Here is a 15778-nt window from a genome sequence, read left to right as displayed (position 1 = left end):
GGAACCAAAAAAGAACACAAATAGCCTCAGCAATCATGAAAAAGAAAAATAAAGCAGGGGGTATCACACTTCCTGATATCAAGTTATACTATAAGGCTATTGTACTCAAAACAGCTTAGTACTGGCATAAGAACAGGCATACACTATGGAACAGAACAGAGAACCCAGAAATAAACTCACACCTTTATGGTCAATTGATATTTGACAAAGGAGGTAAGAGCATACAATGGAGTAAAGATAGTCTCTTTAACAAATGGTGTTGGGAAAACTGGATAAATACACGCAAAAAAAATGAAACTAGACCACCAACTTACACCATTCACAAAAATAAAAGTCAAAATGGATAAAAAGTTTGAATGTAAGTTGTGAAACCATGATCATCTTGGAAGAAAACATAGGTAGTAAGCTCTCTGACATCTCTCACAGAAATATATTTGCTGATTTAACTCCATGGGCAAGTGAAATAAAGGATAGGATGAACAAATAGGACTATATCAAACTAAAAAGCTTTTGCACAGCAAAAGACAACATGAACAAAATAAAAAGACAACCCACACAGTGGGAGAAGATATTTGCCAATACGTCTGATAATGCGTTAATAACCAAAATCTAGAAAGAACTTGTAAAACTCAACAACAGGAAAATAAACAATCCAAAATTGGGCAAAAGAACTGAATAAACACTTCTCCAAAGAGAACATACAGATGGCCAATAGGCATATGAAAAAATGTTCAACATCACTAATTATTAGAGAAATGCAAATTAAAGCCATAATGAGATACCACCTCACACCTGTCAGAATGGCACTCATTAACAAAACAACACATAACAAGTGCTGACGAGGGTGTGGAGAAAAGGGAAACTTCCTGCACTGCTGGTGGGAATGCAGACTGGTGCAGCCAATGTGGAAAACAATATGGAGATTCCTCACAAAATCAAAAATCAAACTGCCTTCTGACCCAGCTATCCCACTTCTAGGAATATATCCTAAGAATAACAAATCACTGATTCAAAAGAAGTAATGCACTCCCATGTTTACTGCAGCATTGTTTACAATAGTCAAGATCTGGAAACAGCCCAAGTGTCCATCAGCAGACGAGTGGATTAAAAAGCAGTGGTACATATACATAATGGAATACTATTCGGCCATGAAAAAAGAAGGAAATCGTACCCTTTGTAACACCATGGATGGATTTGGAGTCAATTATGCTAAGTGAAATAAGCCAGACAGAGAAAGAAAAATATCATGACTTCACTCATATGAAGAATCCAATGAACAATGTTAACTGAGGAAGGGAAGAGAGGCAAAGAAGGGGTCAAAGAGTCCAGAGGGAAAGTGGTCAGAGGGAAAGGGGATGAGAGGAGGGGACCAAAGAAAGGAAAGACATTAGTGAAAGTATATAAACATAACAGAGAGATAGAGGGCAGGATAGTAAATCATGGAAGAAAGGGGGGAAGGTGTTCGGGGTGGAGTAAAGGGGGTATCAAGGAGAATAAGGGAAACAAAAAAAATGGAGCATAATAAAAAAGGAGGCCCAGGCCGGTTGGCTCAGTGGTAGAGCGTCGGCCTGGCGTACAGAAGTCCCGGGTTCAATTCCCAGCCAGGGCACACAGGAGAAGCGCCCATCTGCTTCTCCACCCCTCTCCCTCTCCTTCCTCTCTGTCTCTCTCTTCCCCTCCCGCAGCCGAGGCTCCATTGGAGCAAAGATGGCCCGGGCACTGGGGATGGCTCCATGGCCTCTGCCCCAGGCGCTACAGTGGCTTTGGTCGCGACAGAGCGGCGCCCCTTGGTGGGCGTGCCGGGTGGATCCCGGTCAGGTGCATGCGAGAGTCTGTCTGACTGTCTCTCCCTGTTTCCAGCTTCAGAAAAATACAAAAAAAAAAAAAAAAAAGGAGAATAAGGGGGGAAGGGAGGGAGATATATTCGAGGGTACACTTGTAACTATGTAAACACAACAAATTAAAATCAATAAAATAAATTATGATAGAGTGAAAAAAAAGTTGAAAGAATCAAACAAGTAAATAAAATCAGGAAAACAAAGGATGGACAAAATGAGAATATCAACAAAGCAAAAGAAATTTTAAGAAATCTAAAATGCTGGAGCTGAAAATACAGTAACTGTACTGAAAAAGTTCACTAGAGTGTTTCAATAGTATACTTCATCAGGCAGGAAAACTTGAAGATAAGTCATTTGAAATCATCATGTTAGAGGACAAAAAAGAAAAGTGAAGAAAGCCTAAGGGACTTATGGGACACTAACAAGGATACCAATATATACATTATGAGAGTCCCAGAAAGAGAAGAGAGAAAGAAAAGGGGCAGAGAGAGCTTACCTGAAGAAATAATGGCTGAAAACTTTCCAATCTAAGGAAAGAAATGAACATAAAAATTCTAACAATGTATTCCAACTAGGATAAACCCAAAGAGACCCACACTGAGACACATTATAATCAAACTCAAAAGTCAAAGACAAAGAGAGAATCTCAAAAGCAGCAAGAGAAAGTGACTAATTATATACAAGGGAGCTTCCATAAGATTTTGAGCTGATTTCTCCACGGAACATTTGCAGTCAGAAAGGAATGGATGGATATATTCAAAGTACTGAAAAAAATAAAAGCTGTCAGAATAGACTGACAGCTGTCAGAGGGGTGGGGGGTTGAGGTGCCAGATAAAAAGGTGAAGGGATTAAGCAGTACAAATTGTTAGTTGCAGATTATTCGCACAGATATAGATTTAAAGCTTAGGAAATATAGGAAATAATATTATAATATCTATGTATGGGGTCAGGTGGGTATCTGAAGTACCAGGGGGACCACTCTATCAAGCTTAAAAACATGAATTGGCCGTGGCCGGTTGGCTCAGTGGTAGAGCGTCAGCCTGGCATGCAGGAGTCCCGGGTTCGATTCCCAGCCAGGGTACACAGGAGAAGCACCCATCTGCTTCTCCACCCCTCCCCCACTCCTTCCTCTCTGTCTCTCTCTTCCCCTCCCGCAGCCAAGGCTCCATTGGAGCAAAGTTGGCCCAGGCGCTGAGGATGGCTCTGTGGCCTCTGCCTCAGGCACTAGAATGGCTCTGGTCGCGACAGAGCAACGTCCCAGATGGGCAGAGTATTGCCCCCTGGTGGGCGTGCCTGCGACAGAGCAACACCCCAGATGGGCAGAGCATCAACCCCTGGTCGGCATGCCAGGTAGATCCCGGTCTGTCTGACTGCCTCCCTGTTTCCAACTTCAGAAAAATACAAAAACAAAACAAAACAAAAAAACCAGGAATCAAAGGACAGTCAACAGAGTGAAGAAGCAACGTAGGTATTCGAAGGAAATATTTGTAAATCATATACCTGATAATGGATTCAAATCTAGAACATATAAAGAACTATAACCCAATAACAAAAAATAAGATTACTCAATTAGAAAACCAAAGGACTTACACAAAATTCCTCCAAAGAAGATATAAGATAGCCAAAAAGCATATAAGACACTCAACATCACTAATCATCAAGGAAATGCATATCAAAACCACAATGAGCTATCACCTCATACCCGTTAGGATGGCTACTATCAAAAAAAACAAAAAAAACAAAAAAACCCCATACCAAACCAAAACCCCAAAAATAACAAATGTTGGTAAAAATGCAGAAAAATTAGAATCATGTGTACTGCTGGTGGGATTATAAAATGATGCAACTACTTTAGACAATAGCACAGCATTTTCTCAGAAAATTAAAAACTGAACTACTCTATGATCCAGCAATCTCTGGATATATATCCAAAAGAACTGAAAGTAAGGTCTCAAAAAGATATTTGCACACCTATGTTCATAGCACCACTATTCACAATAGCTAAGAGGTAGAAGTAACTATAAATTTGAGGACATTGTGCTAAATGAAATAAGCCAGTCACAAAAAGATAAATACTGTTATGATTCCACTTACATGAGGTATTTAGATAGTCAAATTCAAGGAAACAGAAAGTTACCAGAAGCTGACAAGGTGGGGAGAAAGGGGAGTTACTGTTTATAAGGCAGAGTTTCGGTTTTGTAAGATGAAAAATTTCTGGAGAGCTGCTCTACACAATGGAAATATACTTAACAGTACTAAAACTGTACACTTTAAAAATGGTTAAGTTGGTAAATTTTATATTATGTGCTTTTACCACAAAAAAAATGTGGTACATCCTCACAATAAAGTATCTTGAAGCTATGTACCGGAACAGGAAACGTCACTGTGTACTGCTATGGAGCGTTCTCCAGAACAGACACTACGTGAAAAGGGCAAGGTGGAGAAATATATAAAGTTTCTACCTTTAAATGGAGGAAGTGTGCGTAGATATATAAAAATATTTCTATATTGGCCCTGGCCGGTTGGCTCAGCGGTAGAGCCTTGGCCTGGCGTGCGGGGGACCTGGGTTCGATTCCCGGCCAGGGCACATAGGAGAAGCGCCCATTTGCTTCTCCACCCCCACCCCCTCCTTCCTCTCTGTCTCTCTCTTCCCCTCCCGCAGCCAAGGCTCCATTGGAGCAAAGATAGCCCGGGCGGTGGGGATGGCTCCTTGGCCTCTGCCCCAGGCGCTAGAGTGGCTCTGGTTGTGGCAGAACAATGCCCCGGAGGGGCAGAGCGTCGCCCCCTGGTGGGCGTGCCGGGTGGATCCCGGTCGGGCGCATGCGGGAGTCTGTCTGACTGTCTCTCCCTGTTTCCAGCTTCAGAAAAATACAAAAAAAAAAAAAAAAAAAAATTCTATATTTTTAAATCATAAATAAAACTAAGAAAAAATTCTTAATGCTGTTCTATGGGGAAGGGAGGAGAATAGAGGAGTCAGTGGTAGAAGCTAGACTGCTCCGAATGAAGCTTGCTTTGTCGATTTGACTCTGGACCATGTAAATGTCTCATATAATTATAAGACAGCATTAAAATTTAAAGAACAGCCTGACCAGGTGGTGGCGCAGTGGATAGAGCGTTGGACTGGGATGCGGAAGGACCCAGGTTCAAGACCCCGAGGTCGCCAGCTTGAGCGCGGGCTCATCTGGCTTGAGCAAAGAGCTCACCAGCTTAGACCCAAGGTCGCTGGCTCCAGCAGGGGGTTACTCGGTCTGCTGAAGGCCAGCGGTCAAGGCACATGTGAGAAAGCAGTCAATGAACAACTAAGAAGTCGCAACGCGCAACGAGAAACTAATGATTGATGCTTCTCATCTCTCTCCGTTCCTGTCTGTCTGTCCCTGTCTATCTCTGCCTCTGTAAAAAAAAAAAAAAAAAAAAAAATTTAAAGAACAGCCCCTAAAAATAGAAAACAAGATAGAACACAAAAACTATTTTAAATTAGGGGAATCCACTTTAAAAGAGATTACAGGCCTTGTTTGGATTATGTCTCAAAAAAAAAAAAAAAGCAACCTAAAAAATTATTTTTAACAACCTGGGAAATTTGAATACTAACTGGATAATGGATAATGTAGAGTTACTATTAAATTTTTAGGTGTGATAACAGTATTTTGTTATGTTTTTAAAAAAGAGTCCTTACCTTTTAGAAATATACATAAAAATATTTCACAGATGAAATGATATGTTGGAATTTATTTGAAAATAACCTGGGAGACCGCAGATAGAAAAGGGAGTGAGGACAGGAGAGATGAAGTTTAAGTTCTTACTTGTTCAAGTGAGTGATGGTACAGGGAAATTCCTTATATCCCTTTCTATTTTTCACTAATAAGGTTTTTTAAGTCCTATGATTCATGAATTTCTTAGTTGTCTTTTCAAGCTGATTATCATGGAATGTAAACAATCATGATCGGTCAGTACAGTACATTACCTTTGTAAAAGTGACAGGGATGCTGGCATCCAATTGAATATGATCTGCAACCTCTGTAAACTGCTGCTGCTGTTTCTGCAAAGTTTCCAACAACCTTGTAATTTCCTGTTTTGCCAGGACAACTCTACAGTCATCCTAGGAAAGAGAAGACAGTATTTATTGTAAACATGTTAAAGAAATAAGGAAAAAAGAAATATCATCAAAACTCAAGAAAAGATCATTTAACATTACAGTATTCAAAGTTAACTTAAATGTAAATTTGACTAGGATAAAAATAATTAGGCATTAATAGATAAAGACCCTATCAACAAAAAAATGAATCAACTGTGGTATATTCACAAATACAACACTACAGACCACTATGAGAAAGAGCCACAATTACATTGACGATATATGTTTTACAAGTACAGAGAAAAAGAAGAAATGACATAGAAAGCTCATACTATATGATTCCATTTCTATTAATTACCAAAACAGGCAAAAATAAGGCATGCATCAGAAGTCAGTATAGTAGTTTATCCTTGGGGGAAGGGCAGGTAATTACTAGAAGGAAGTCTGAGGGGTTTCTGGGGTTCTGGTAATGTTCTGGTACTTGATTTGAATGCTGGCTATTCAGTAATGTCCTCTCAGCCAGCTGGACACTTATGACACATTTCTGTCTGTATGTTGTACTTCTATAAAACATTTTAAAAATAATTTAAGATATGCATGTTAAAAAGAAGGAAAGAAAGAAAAGAGAAGAGGAAAAGAAAAGGGAAAAAAAAAAGAGAAGAAAAAAGGACTCCAGGTCAGATAGTGAAAAGCCTCCCCTCTCACTCTAGATCCCCAGGCTCCCTCCTGAAAGTCAAAACTTTCCAGTTTCCCAAATGTTATTCCAGATATTCTATACATTTGCCAATACTGTTCAAAAGACAAAGATCTCCCAGCAATATGTTAGTTCCGCGAGAGCAGTGGTGTTGTCAGTTTTCACTCACTGTTGCATATTCATATTAGTTGAAGTCACTCTTGCCTTCTCCTAATACCCCATATATAATCTGTCAACAAATCCTACTGGATATCTAGAACCTGGGCATTTCTTTTTTTAGAGACAGAGAGAGAGATGAGAAGCATCAACTTGTAGTTGTGGCACTTTGGTTGTTTATTGATTGTTTCTCATATGTGTCTTGACAGGGGGTTCCTGGTGAGCCAGTGATCCCTTGCTCAAGCCAGCAACTTTGGGCTCAAGCTGGCGACTATGGGGTCACGTCTATGATCCCATGCTCAAGCCGGCGACTCTGTGTTCAAGCTGGTGAGCCCATGCTCAAGCCAGATGAACCTGCGCTCAAACCAGGGACCTTGAGGTTTCGAATCTGGCTTCTCAGTATCCACAACACCACCACCTAGTGAGGTCAGAACCTGGGCATTTCTAACTGCCATTAATATAGCCACTATTCTCTTTCACTAAGAATTCCATAACAGCTTCCTCCCTCCTATCTTTGCCCTCCTTTGATCTATTTTTCACACATCAGCCATAGTGATACTTTATTTTTTAAAAATTTATTTACTGATTTGAGAGAGAGACAGACAGACAGACAGAAACATCTATCTGTTCCTGTATGTGCCCTGACCAGGCATCAAACCCAAAGTCTCTGCACCCCTCAGGATGATACTCTAACCAACTGAGCTTTCTGGCCAGGGCGAGAGTGATCCTTCTAACAAGTAAGATCAAGTCATTGTTGTGCTCAAAACTCCACAATGGTTTCTTCATTTCAATCAACAAAAGCTAAAGTCCTTTCAATGGTTCAAAAGCCTTCCTTACATATTCCTATTACCTCTGATTTCAGCTTCATTTACTCTATTCCAGCCACAGTGGCCTCTTTTGCTGTTCCTCACACACACCAGGCACACTGCCCTAGGGTTTTTGCCATTTTCTCAGCTGGAATTTTCTTCTTAATTCCTTCATCTTCTTTGAACTAATTCCTTCATCTTCTTCCTCTTTCAGTCTTTGCTCAAATCTCATCTCTCAATAATTTTTAATGCAATCTGCTATACCTCCACATTTTTTCTTTTTTTCCTTAGCTGTAATCACTTTTTTCATAATTATATAATTTACTTACTTAGAGATGGTTATAGTTTATTGCCTGTCTTCTTGCCAGAATGCTAATTCCACAAGATTATGGCTTTTTGCTTATTTTGTTTACTGATATATTCCATGCATACATGGCACATAGTAGGCACTCAATACATATTTGCTAAATGAATAGATAAATCCTCACCATTTAGCATCATGCCCTAAACTTACTAGGTGATGGATGATTCAATTTTGTTCTCAAAATTGGTAACAAATGTGTGATGTTCCATCCATTCCTCTGTTCAATTATCTCTATGGCAAGAACTTTTAAGAATACTGGTAGGGGTTAGGGTTCTGTGGCCAAAAATTAGAACAAACCTAACAGGTCTGAATGAAGACTGAATCAAAGACCTCAATTTCATTAGCATTAGCATAGTGAGATAATACCACATCATTAACAACTACCAGCCACTTTGACATTATGCTTCTAAAAACTTCTAAATAACTGATATTTTTTTAATACAGTAAACATAAAAATCTTTGAAATTTTCAAGAAAACAGGACTTAGTACATGATCCATTTTGATTTTGCTGTGTGGCTTGATGTTGGGCAGATAAAATGTATTATGCTCACTTTGTTAAAAATGGCGCTGCCCACGTGAGGCTGTCGCCCAGGTGATATTAATGTGTGTGTTGAGAATCCTTGTAGCCTGGGGCTTGGTTTTGGGATTAAGCCTTTCCCACCCTTTTTGCTGTGGGGCGGTACAATCCAATCATGCCTCAGAGAAGTGACTTTGTAGTAGAGACTTCCCTATTTTGTATATTGGATTAGAGGTTGTGAAGCTACACTATAAAATGGGGGCAGAATGAGAGCTTGCGCTCTTGGTTCCTGGGATGATTAGCATGAGAGAGCAGAGGGAGCAGAGCAGAGAGCAGAAAGAGGCCATGTGGCCAGGAGAAGCAGCCAAGATGGCAGAGTGCTGAGTGAGATGCCAGTTTGTACAGAGTTTGTATCTGGGATAAGGAAGGAGATGGGAAACTGAGGAGAATAAGGCTGGTGTAAAGCCAGAAGCCAGGGCCAGGGCCACCATCACAGCAGCAGCCCAGCCCTTGCAGGTTCGCAGTGGATTCGGACAGTCGGTAAAGAAACAACAGAGCCACAAACTGATGGGCCATAGTCTTTAATTCTAGCTTGCACCCGGCGGGCAAGTAAAAATACACACTGGGCTCCAAAACCCAGTCACATTCAGTGCTCACAAAGCCACTGACTTATCCGAGTTTCCTAGAATCAAAGGTTTCTAGCTCACCAGACTTATTCACCTCTGTTCCCCATCTCCTTCCTTCTCCAGCGTCAAACTGCACAAACTGGCATCTCACTCAGCACTCCATCATCTTGGCTGCTTCTCCTGGCCTCCTCCACGTGGCGTTTCTCTGCTCTTCTCTGTTCTCTCCTCTAATGATAATCTCAGGAACCAAGAGCGCAAACTCCTGTTCCGCCCCCACTTTATACTGTAGCTTCACAACCTCTAATCCAATATACAAAGTAGGGAAGTCTCTAATACAAAGTCACTTCTCTGAGGCATGATTGGATTGTACCACCCCACATCAAAATGGGGTGGGAAAGGCTTAATCCCAAAACCAAGCCCCAGGCTATAAGGATTCTCAACACACATTAATATCACCTGGGCAACGGCCTCTTCGTGGGCAGCGTCATATTTAACAAAGTGAGCATAATATACTCTATCTGCCCAACAGCTGGTGAGCTAGAAACCTTTAATTCTAGGAAACTCAGATAAGTCAGTAGCTTTGTGAGCACTGAATGTGAGTGGGTTTTGGAGCCCAGTGTGTGTTTTTGCTTGCCCACCGGGTGCAAGCTAGGATTAAAGACTATGGCCCATCAGTTTTTGGCTCCATTGTTTCTTTACCGACTGTCTGAATCCAATACGAACCTGCATGGGCTGGGCTGCTGTGATAGTGGCCCTGACCCTGGCTCCTGGCTTTACACTTGATTACCCATCAGAACAAGTATTTACTAAGGTCTTTCTGTCCAGATACAAAGAATTTAGAGACAAAGATAAATAAGATGCATCACGTCAATATCCTGGGCAAATACGCTTCCTGTATCATTTAGGTTCAAATCACACCAATTATGTGAACAGAAAGAATTTACTACAAAAAACTGTTAATTTAGGTGAGTGTTGGGCAGATAAAATGTATTATGCTCACTTTGTTAAAGTGGCGCTGCCCATGTGGAGGCCGCTGCCCAGATGATATTAATGTGTGTCTCTGTAGGCAGGCAGAATCCTTGTAGCCTGGGGCTTGGTTTTGGGATTAAGCCTTTCCCACCCTTTTTGCTGTGGGGTGGTACAATCCAATCATGCCTCAGAGAAGTGACTTTGTAGTAGAGACTTCCCTATTTTGTATATTGGATTAAAGGTTTGGATTTCTACACTATAAAATAGGAGCAGAACAGGAGCTTGCTCTCTTGGTTCCTGGGATGATTTAGCATGAGAGAGCAGAGGGAGCAGAGCAGAGAGCAGAAAGAGGCCACGTGGCCAGGAGAAGCAGCCAAGATGGCGGAGTGCTGAGTAAGATGCCAGTTTGTGCAGAGTTTGTATCTGGGATAAGGAAGGAGATGGGGAACTGAGGAGAATAAGGCTGATGAGCTAGAAACCTTTGATTTTAGGAAACTCGGATAAGTCAGTAGCTTTGTGAGCACTGAATGTGAGTGGGTTTTGGAGCCCAGTGAGTGTTTTTTGCTTGCCCGCCGAGTGCAAGCTAGAATTAAAGACTATGGCCCATCAGCTTTTGGCTCCGTTGTTTCTTTACCGACTGTCCGAATCCAATGCGAACCTGCATGGGCCAGGTGGCGGCTGTGATGGTGGCCGTGGCCATGCCTCTGGCTTTACAGTGAGTTATTAACTAGGTAGTTGAAAAGGTAAAACTAACTCTGAGGTATCACAGAAAAAGCAACTGTAAGAAGTAGCTATCACCACGCCTAGGGCTGGGGGAATACAGGAGAGATGCCAGAAGCTTAGAGGAGGGTCTTACAGAGCTAAAATTTAGATCTCTGAGGAAAGTGGTCTCTTTATATGAGGAATGACATTCACGGGGACCACAAGCGAATGGGAACTCACAGAAAACTATCTCCATCTTCCATTCTCTCTTATGTCTTTACTGGCAGGGGCTAAACTGACATGGAGTCAGCGGGCAGAGAAGGTAAGTGGTTTGTAGCGTTCCAGTCCCAGCATCACAAAGCAGAAGACAGAGAATAGCATGGAAGCTCAAAGGCAACTTAATAAATGGCATACACATCAATTACTACAATTCAATGTGATAAGGACTAATCAAGAGCTCCAGACTGATGTGGTTATAGCCTAGCCACATTCATGTAAGTCTAATTACACGTTTAAGAGAAAAAGCTCTACAACAGTAAAAAGTTTAGCTCTACAATGATTTGAAATCAACACAATTATTAGCAATATATCAGTAAATGTAAAGTAGACTGCAACTTATGGGGAATTCCTAATTATTATTAGCCTTATATTGCTCACTCATGAATGCAAATCCAAAAGAGAAATGAGTAACACTGACATTTTTGTTACAATAACCTTAAATATAATTGCTTTAAAAAGTACATCATCTGCAAACTGGGTAACAAATGGTTTTTGGTACCTCAACCATCAAAAAACATAGCTTTTCTGTAACACCCAAGTTAAGAATCACTGAATTAGAACAGAAATAGGTAGTACATACTAAAGACACACACACACACACAAAAAGAGCAAGAAAGAGAGCATTTCAAAGAGTAGCAAACTTTTGAGCTAAACTTTAAACAAGGATTTCCACTAGCAGAGAAGGGAGATATAAGCCTGCCAAGCAGAAAGAACAGTGCATGCTTGGCAAAGAGTCAAGGGCTTCACATGACTGAAGAATGTCAGCAGTTAGAGAGGTTCTAGAACCCCTGGTTTCATGGTGGGGAGGCACCTGAAGGAGAGGACACTGATTTGCTGGTGGAGCAATTCAAGATTAAAGACCATGTCCTAAGCACAATGTTAAATGCAGTAACATATAATAATATAAAAATATTTTCTGAAGTAATAGACTAGTTTGTACCTCTGGTAATTATCTACTTAACTTTACAAATCTTCTTTCTTAAACTATGTCTTTCCCATGTTTAAACTACCTACTTGTTGCAAAGTCTTTTCACAATGGAGACAGGCTGTTGAAACCTGGGACAACAAAATAGTCATATCTTCTTGTTGTTGCCTGAGCCAAATCAGTTTTTCTCTAACATGAGCATCAACAACACTTAGTGCCATTTCTTCTTGACGACACAGAGTTTCATGTAGATCAGAAAAATAAGCTCGAACACATGACCGGGCATTCTCCGCAGTACCTGGTACCTAAGAAAATAAAATTAAGTTTTAATAACCATAATACAGATTATAATGTGAAATAATGAAAATGTAAATGCCATCCACATTCTTTAGAATTCTAATATTTGCATCTCCATACTAGATCTTTCCCCTAGACCCTTGGTCAGCAAACTGCGGCTTGCGAGCCGCATGTGGCTCTTTGGCCCCTTGAGTGTGGCTCAAAGGCCAGCGTAGGAGTACCCTAATTAAGTTAATAACAATGTACCTACCTATATAGTTTAAGTTTAAAACTTTTGGCTCTCAAAAGAAATTTCAATCGTTGTACTGTTGATATTTGACTCTGTTGACTAATGAGTTTGCCGACCACTGCCCTAGACAAAAGCCTTTCGATATTCAACTATTTGAATGACATCTCAAGCAAAAGGAAATACCTAATCTCCAGTTTCTCTCACCCAAAACCAGTTTCCTTTATCTCAATGAATGGAAACTCCACTCCTGAATCTGACATCTCTAGATGTCACCACTGCACTGACCGCCTATAATTACGAGTTTTCTGGAGGCCGTTGGCTCCATCCTCATCCTCGTGATTGTTTTGATTTCCTGAAAATTAATGCAGACAGAGCCAGTCATATTACAATTCCCGCTTCACACATTACAGAGACTTCTACAAGCTCAGGGATCTAAATATTCTCGGGGAAAAAAACAGGATTTTCTAAGAGGAACACTGCAGGAGGCCTCAAGTTGGGCTTTGTGAAAGTGGCTGGACTTGCTATGCTGACTGTCCAGCAGATTGATCCCAGACATGGTAGATCATCACCACAATGTCCTATGCCCTCATTCAAGCAAACATTTAAACATATGCTTCCCTAGAGATCAAAGGGAACATGTCTTATAGCCTTCAAGAGGTATTGTTGTATGACTCAAATTTGCCCCAACAGATACCCTAGTTCTTGTTGATATGAGATTATACACTAACACTAGACTGATAGGTGGAAATCTATACATCTCCAAGTAGAAAAAAAAAACACACACACACAAAATAAATGGCAACTCCATACTCTAGGTTGTTCAAGACAAAGAAACCCCCCCAAAAGACTGGAGTCGTGTTTTAATACTTCTTTCATAGCCCACAACTAGCCCTTCAGCAAATTCTGTGGCCTTCAGAATATACACAGAATCTAATCATGCCTCATCACCTCCACCTCTATCAACCTGACCCAACTGATTGTCATTTCTCACCTGATTATTGTAAGTCTCCTAAATGGTCTCACTAGATCTGATCCTGCCCACGCAGCAGCCAGAATAATCCTTTTAAAATGGTAAGTTAGACAGATAATTATTCTTTTGCTCAAAACTTTTCATTCTACTTAGAGTGAATTCCAGAGTCTTTTACATAAGGTGTTTGAGGACTCCCCGAAAAAAGGACATCTGAGCAAAGACCTGAAGGAAGTAAGAGGTGGAACCACATGGATATCTTGAGAAAGAGCAGTTGTGGCAGAAAAACGAGCAAGTGCCCATAAGGCTCTTTCTGACCTCAACTCTCGCTCCGCTCCCCTCAATCATTCTACTCTAGCTACATTTAGCCTCTTCAGTTTCACACATCTCATCTTCAGGGTCCTTTCCACTTGGTTTTCTCTCTGTCTGGAACAGTCTTCCCCCAAGTATTTTCTTTTTCTTTACAGAAAGAGAGTCAGAGAGAGGGACAGATAAGGACAGACAGACAGGAACGGAGAGAGATGAGAAGCATCAATTATCAGTTTTTCGTTGCGATACCTTAGTTGTTCATTGATTGCTTTCTCATATGTGCCTTGACCACAGGCCTTCAGCAGACCAAGTAACCCCTTGCTCAAGCCAGCGACCTTGGGTCCAAGCTGGTGAGCTTTTTGCTCAAGCCAGATGAGCCCGCGCTCAAGCTAGCGACCTCGGGGTCTCGAACCTGGGTCCTTCCGCATCCGAGTCTGATGCTCTATCCACTGCGCCACTGCCTGGTCAGGCCCCCCAAGTATTTTCATGGCTCTCTTTCTCATCTCCTATAGGTCTTTGCTCAATGTCACCTTCTCAAAGAATGACCCTGAATTCCCCATATAAAAGTGCACTCCCCCTTTCACTTGTTTTTCTCCAAAGCATCTAATATACTTTGCCATAGCATTTTACTTATTTTCTTTCTCCTCATATTAGAATGTAAACTCTGCAAAAGCAGAGCTTTTGACTTGTACAATGAATGGTGTCTCCTCGGCTAGTACAGTGTTTAGTACCTGGTATGTGTTCAATAAATATTTGCTAAAGGGCCTGACCAGGCGGTGGCGCAGTGGATAGAGCGTCGGACTGGGATGCGGAAATACCCAGGTTCGAGACCCCAGAGGTCGCGCGCGGGCTCATCTGGCTTGAGCAAAGAGCTTGCCAGCTTGGACCCAAGGTCGCTGGTTCCAGCAGGGGGTTACTCGGTCTGCTGACGGCCCGCGGTCAAGGCACGTGTGAGAAAGCAATCAATGAACAACTAAGAAGTCGCAACGCGCAACGAGAAACTGATGATTGATGCTTCTCATCTCTCTCTGTTCCTGTCTGTCTGTCCCTGTCTATCTCTGCCTCTGTAAAAAAAAAAAAAAAAAAAAATATTTGCTAAAGGAATAAAGTATTTCTACTTTAGCACAGCAATGTCCAATAGACTTTCTATGATGATGGGCATGTTCTATATCTGTGCTGTCCAATATGGTAGCCACTAAATCCATGTACTTAAAGTGTACTTGAAATATAATTAGTGAAATTGAGGAACTAAATTTTAGATTTTGTCTTTAATTTTTAAATAACTTAAACTAAACAGCCACATGTGACTAATGGCTACTATATTTGACAGAGCAGTTCTAGAATTATTCCCTAATAACTGAGCTTTAAATTTGTTTGGTTACCAAATGAAAATATTACATTTTGCCTGTTCTTGTAGTTTACATTCCCATCTGAAAAGATTCCTTTCTCTACAATTCAATGTTGGAGTGACGTCAGAGAAATGGCGCCGTAAGGAGCGATACCGATAAATCTCCCCAAAAATTCAACAAGATCTTCAACAAGAGACAGAAAAATCTATCCTTGGAGCCTCCAGCAGTTCCACACTAAACGCAAAGTACTATCAACAAAACCACCCTCAGATGCCATTAAGGAAAAGGAAATCGAATATCATGGATACAAAAGACAGAGAGGTAGCACAGACAGGTGAGTAAAAATCTATAGAGAAAAAAATTAATATATTGGAAACCTTGGAGCTAAATGACAGAGAATTTAAAATAGAAATCCTAAAAATACTCAGAGATATACAAGAAAACACAGAAAGGCAATTTAGGGAGCTCAGAATACAATTCAATGTTAAAAAGCAACTACAACTACCACCTTATTGCCTCCCTTCTCTTCACAGCCAAACTTAAAAATCAGACCTACTACCCAATACCCACTAACTCTTCAATTCACTGGAAGGTATCTTCCCTTGATTACCTCACAAAAATAATAATTTCAAAATCCAAATTACACTTACCATCTTGCTCCCATTACCCCCTCCAAAA

The 15778-nt window shown here is 40.9% G+C and overlaps 1 protein-coding gene across 2 annotated transcripts in view; it reads right to left on the bottom strand.

Moving 5' to 3' along the window:
• The window catches only part of TRIM23 (tripartite motif containing 23), a 48101-nt gene that overhangs the window by 15747 nt on the left and 16576 nt on the right, over window positions 1-15778 (bottom strand). For both annotated transcript variants that reach the window (XM_066242375.1, XM_066242385.1), the window contains 2 exons: window positions 12039-12254; window positions 5800-5934 (listed from right to left, as the gene is read on the bottom strand). In XM_066242375.1, the coding sequence (XP_066098472.1) occupies window positions 5800-5934; window positions 12039-12254 (351 nt within the window). The remainder of the gene's footprint in view (window positions 1-5799; window positions 5935-12038; window positions 12255-15778) is intronic.

Source organism: Saccopteryx bilineata, chromosome 1 (genome assembly GCF_036850765.1).
Source record: "Saccopteryx bilineata isolate mSacBil1 chromosome 1, mSacBil1_pri_phased_curated, whole genome shotgun sequence".
NCBI lineage: Eukaryota > Metazoa > Chordata > Mammalia > Chiroptera > Emballonuridae > Saccopteryx > Saccopteryx bilineata.
The sequence above is the reverse complement of the archived record's forward strand: the minus strand, read 5'-3'. Positions and strand labels throughout refer to the sequence as shown.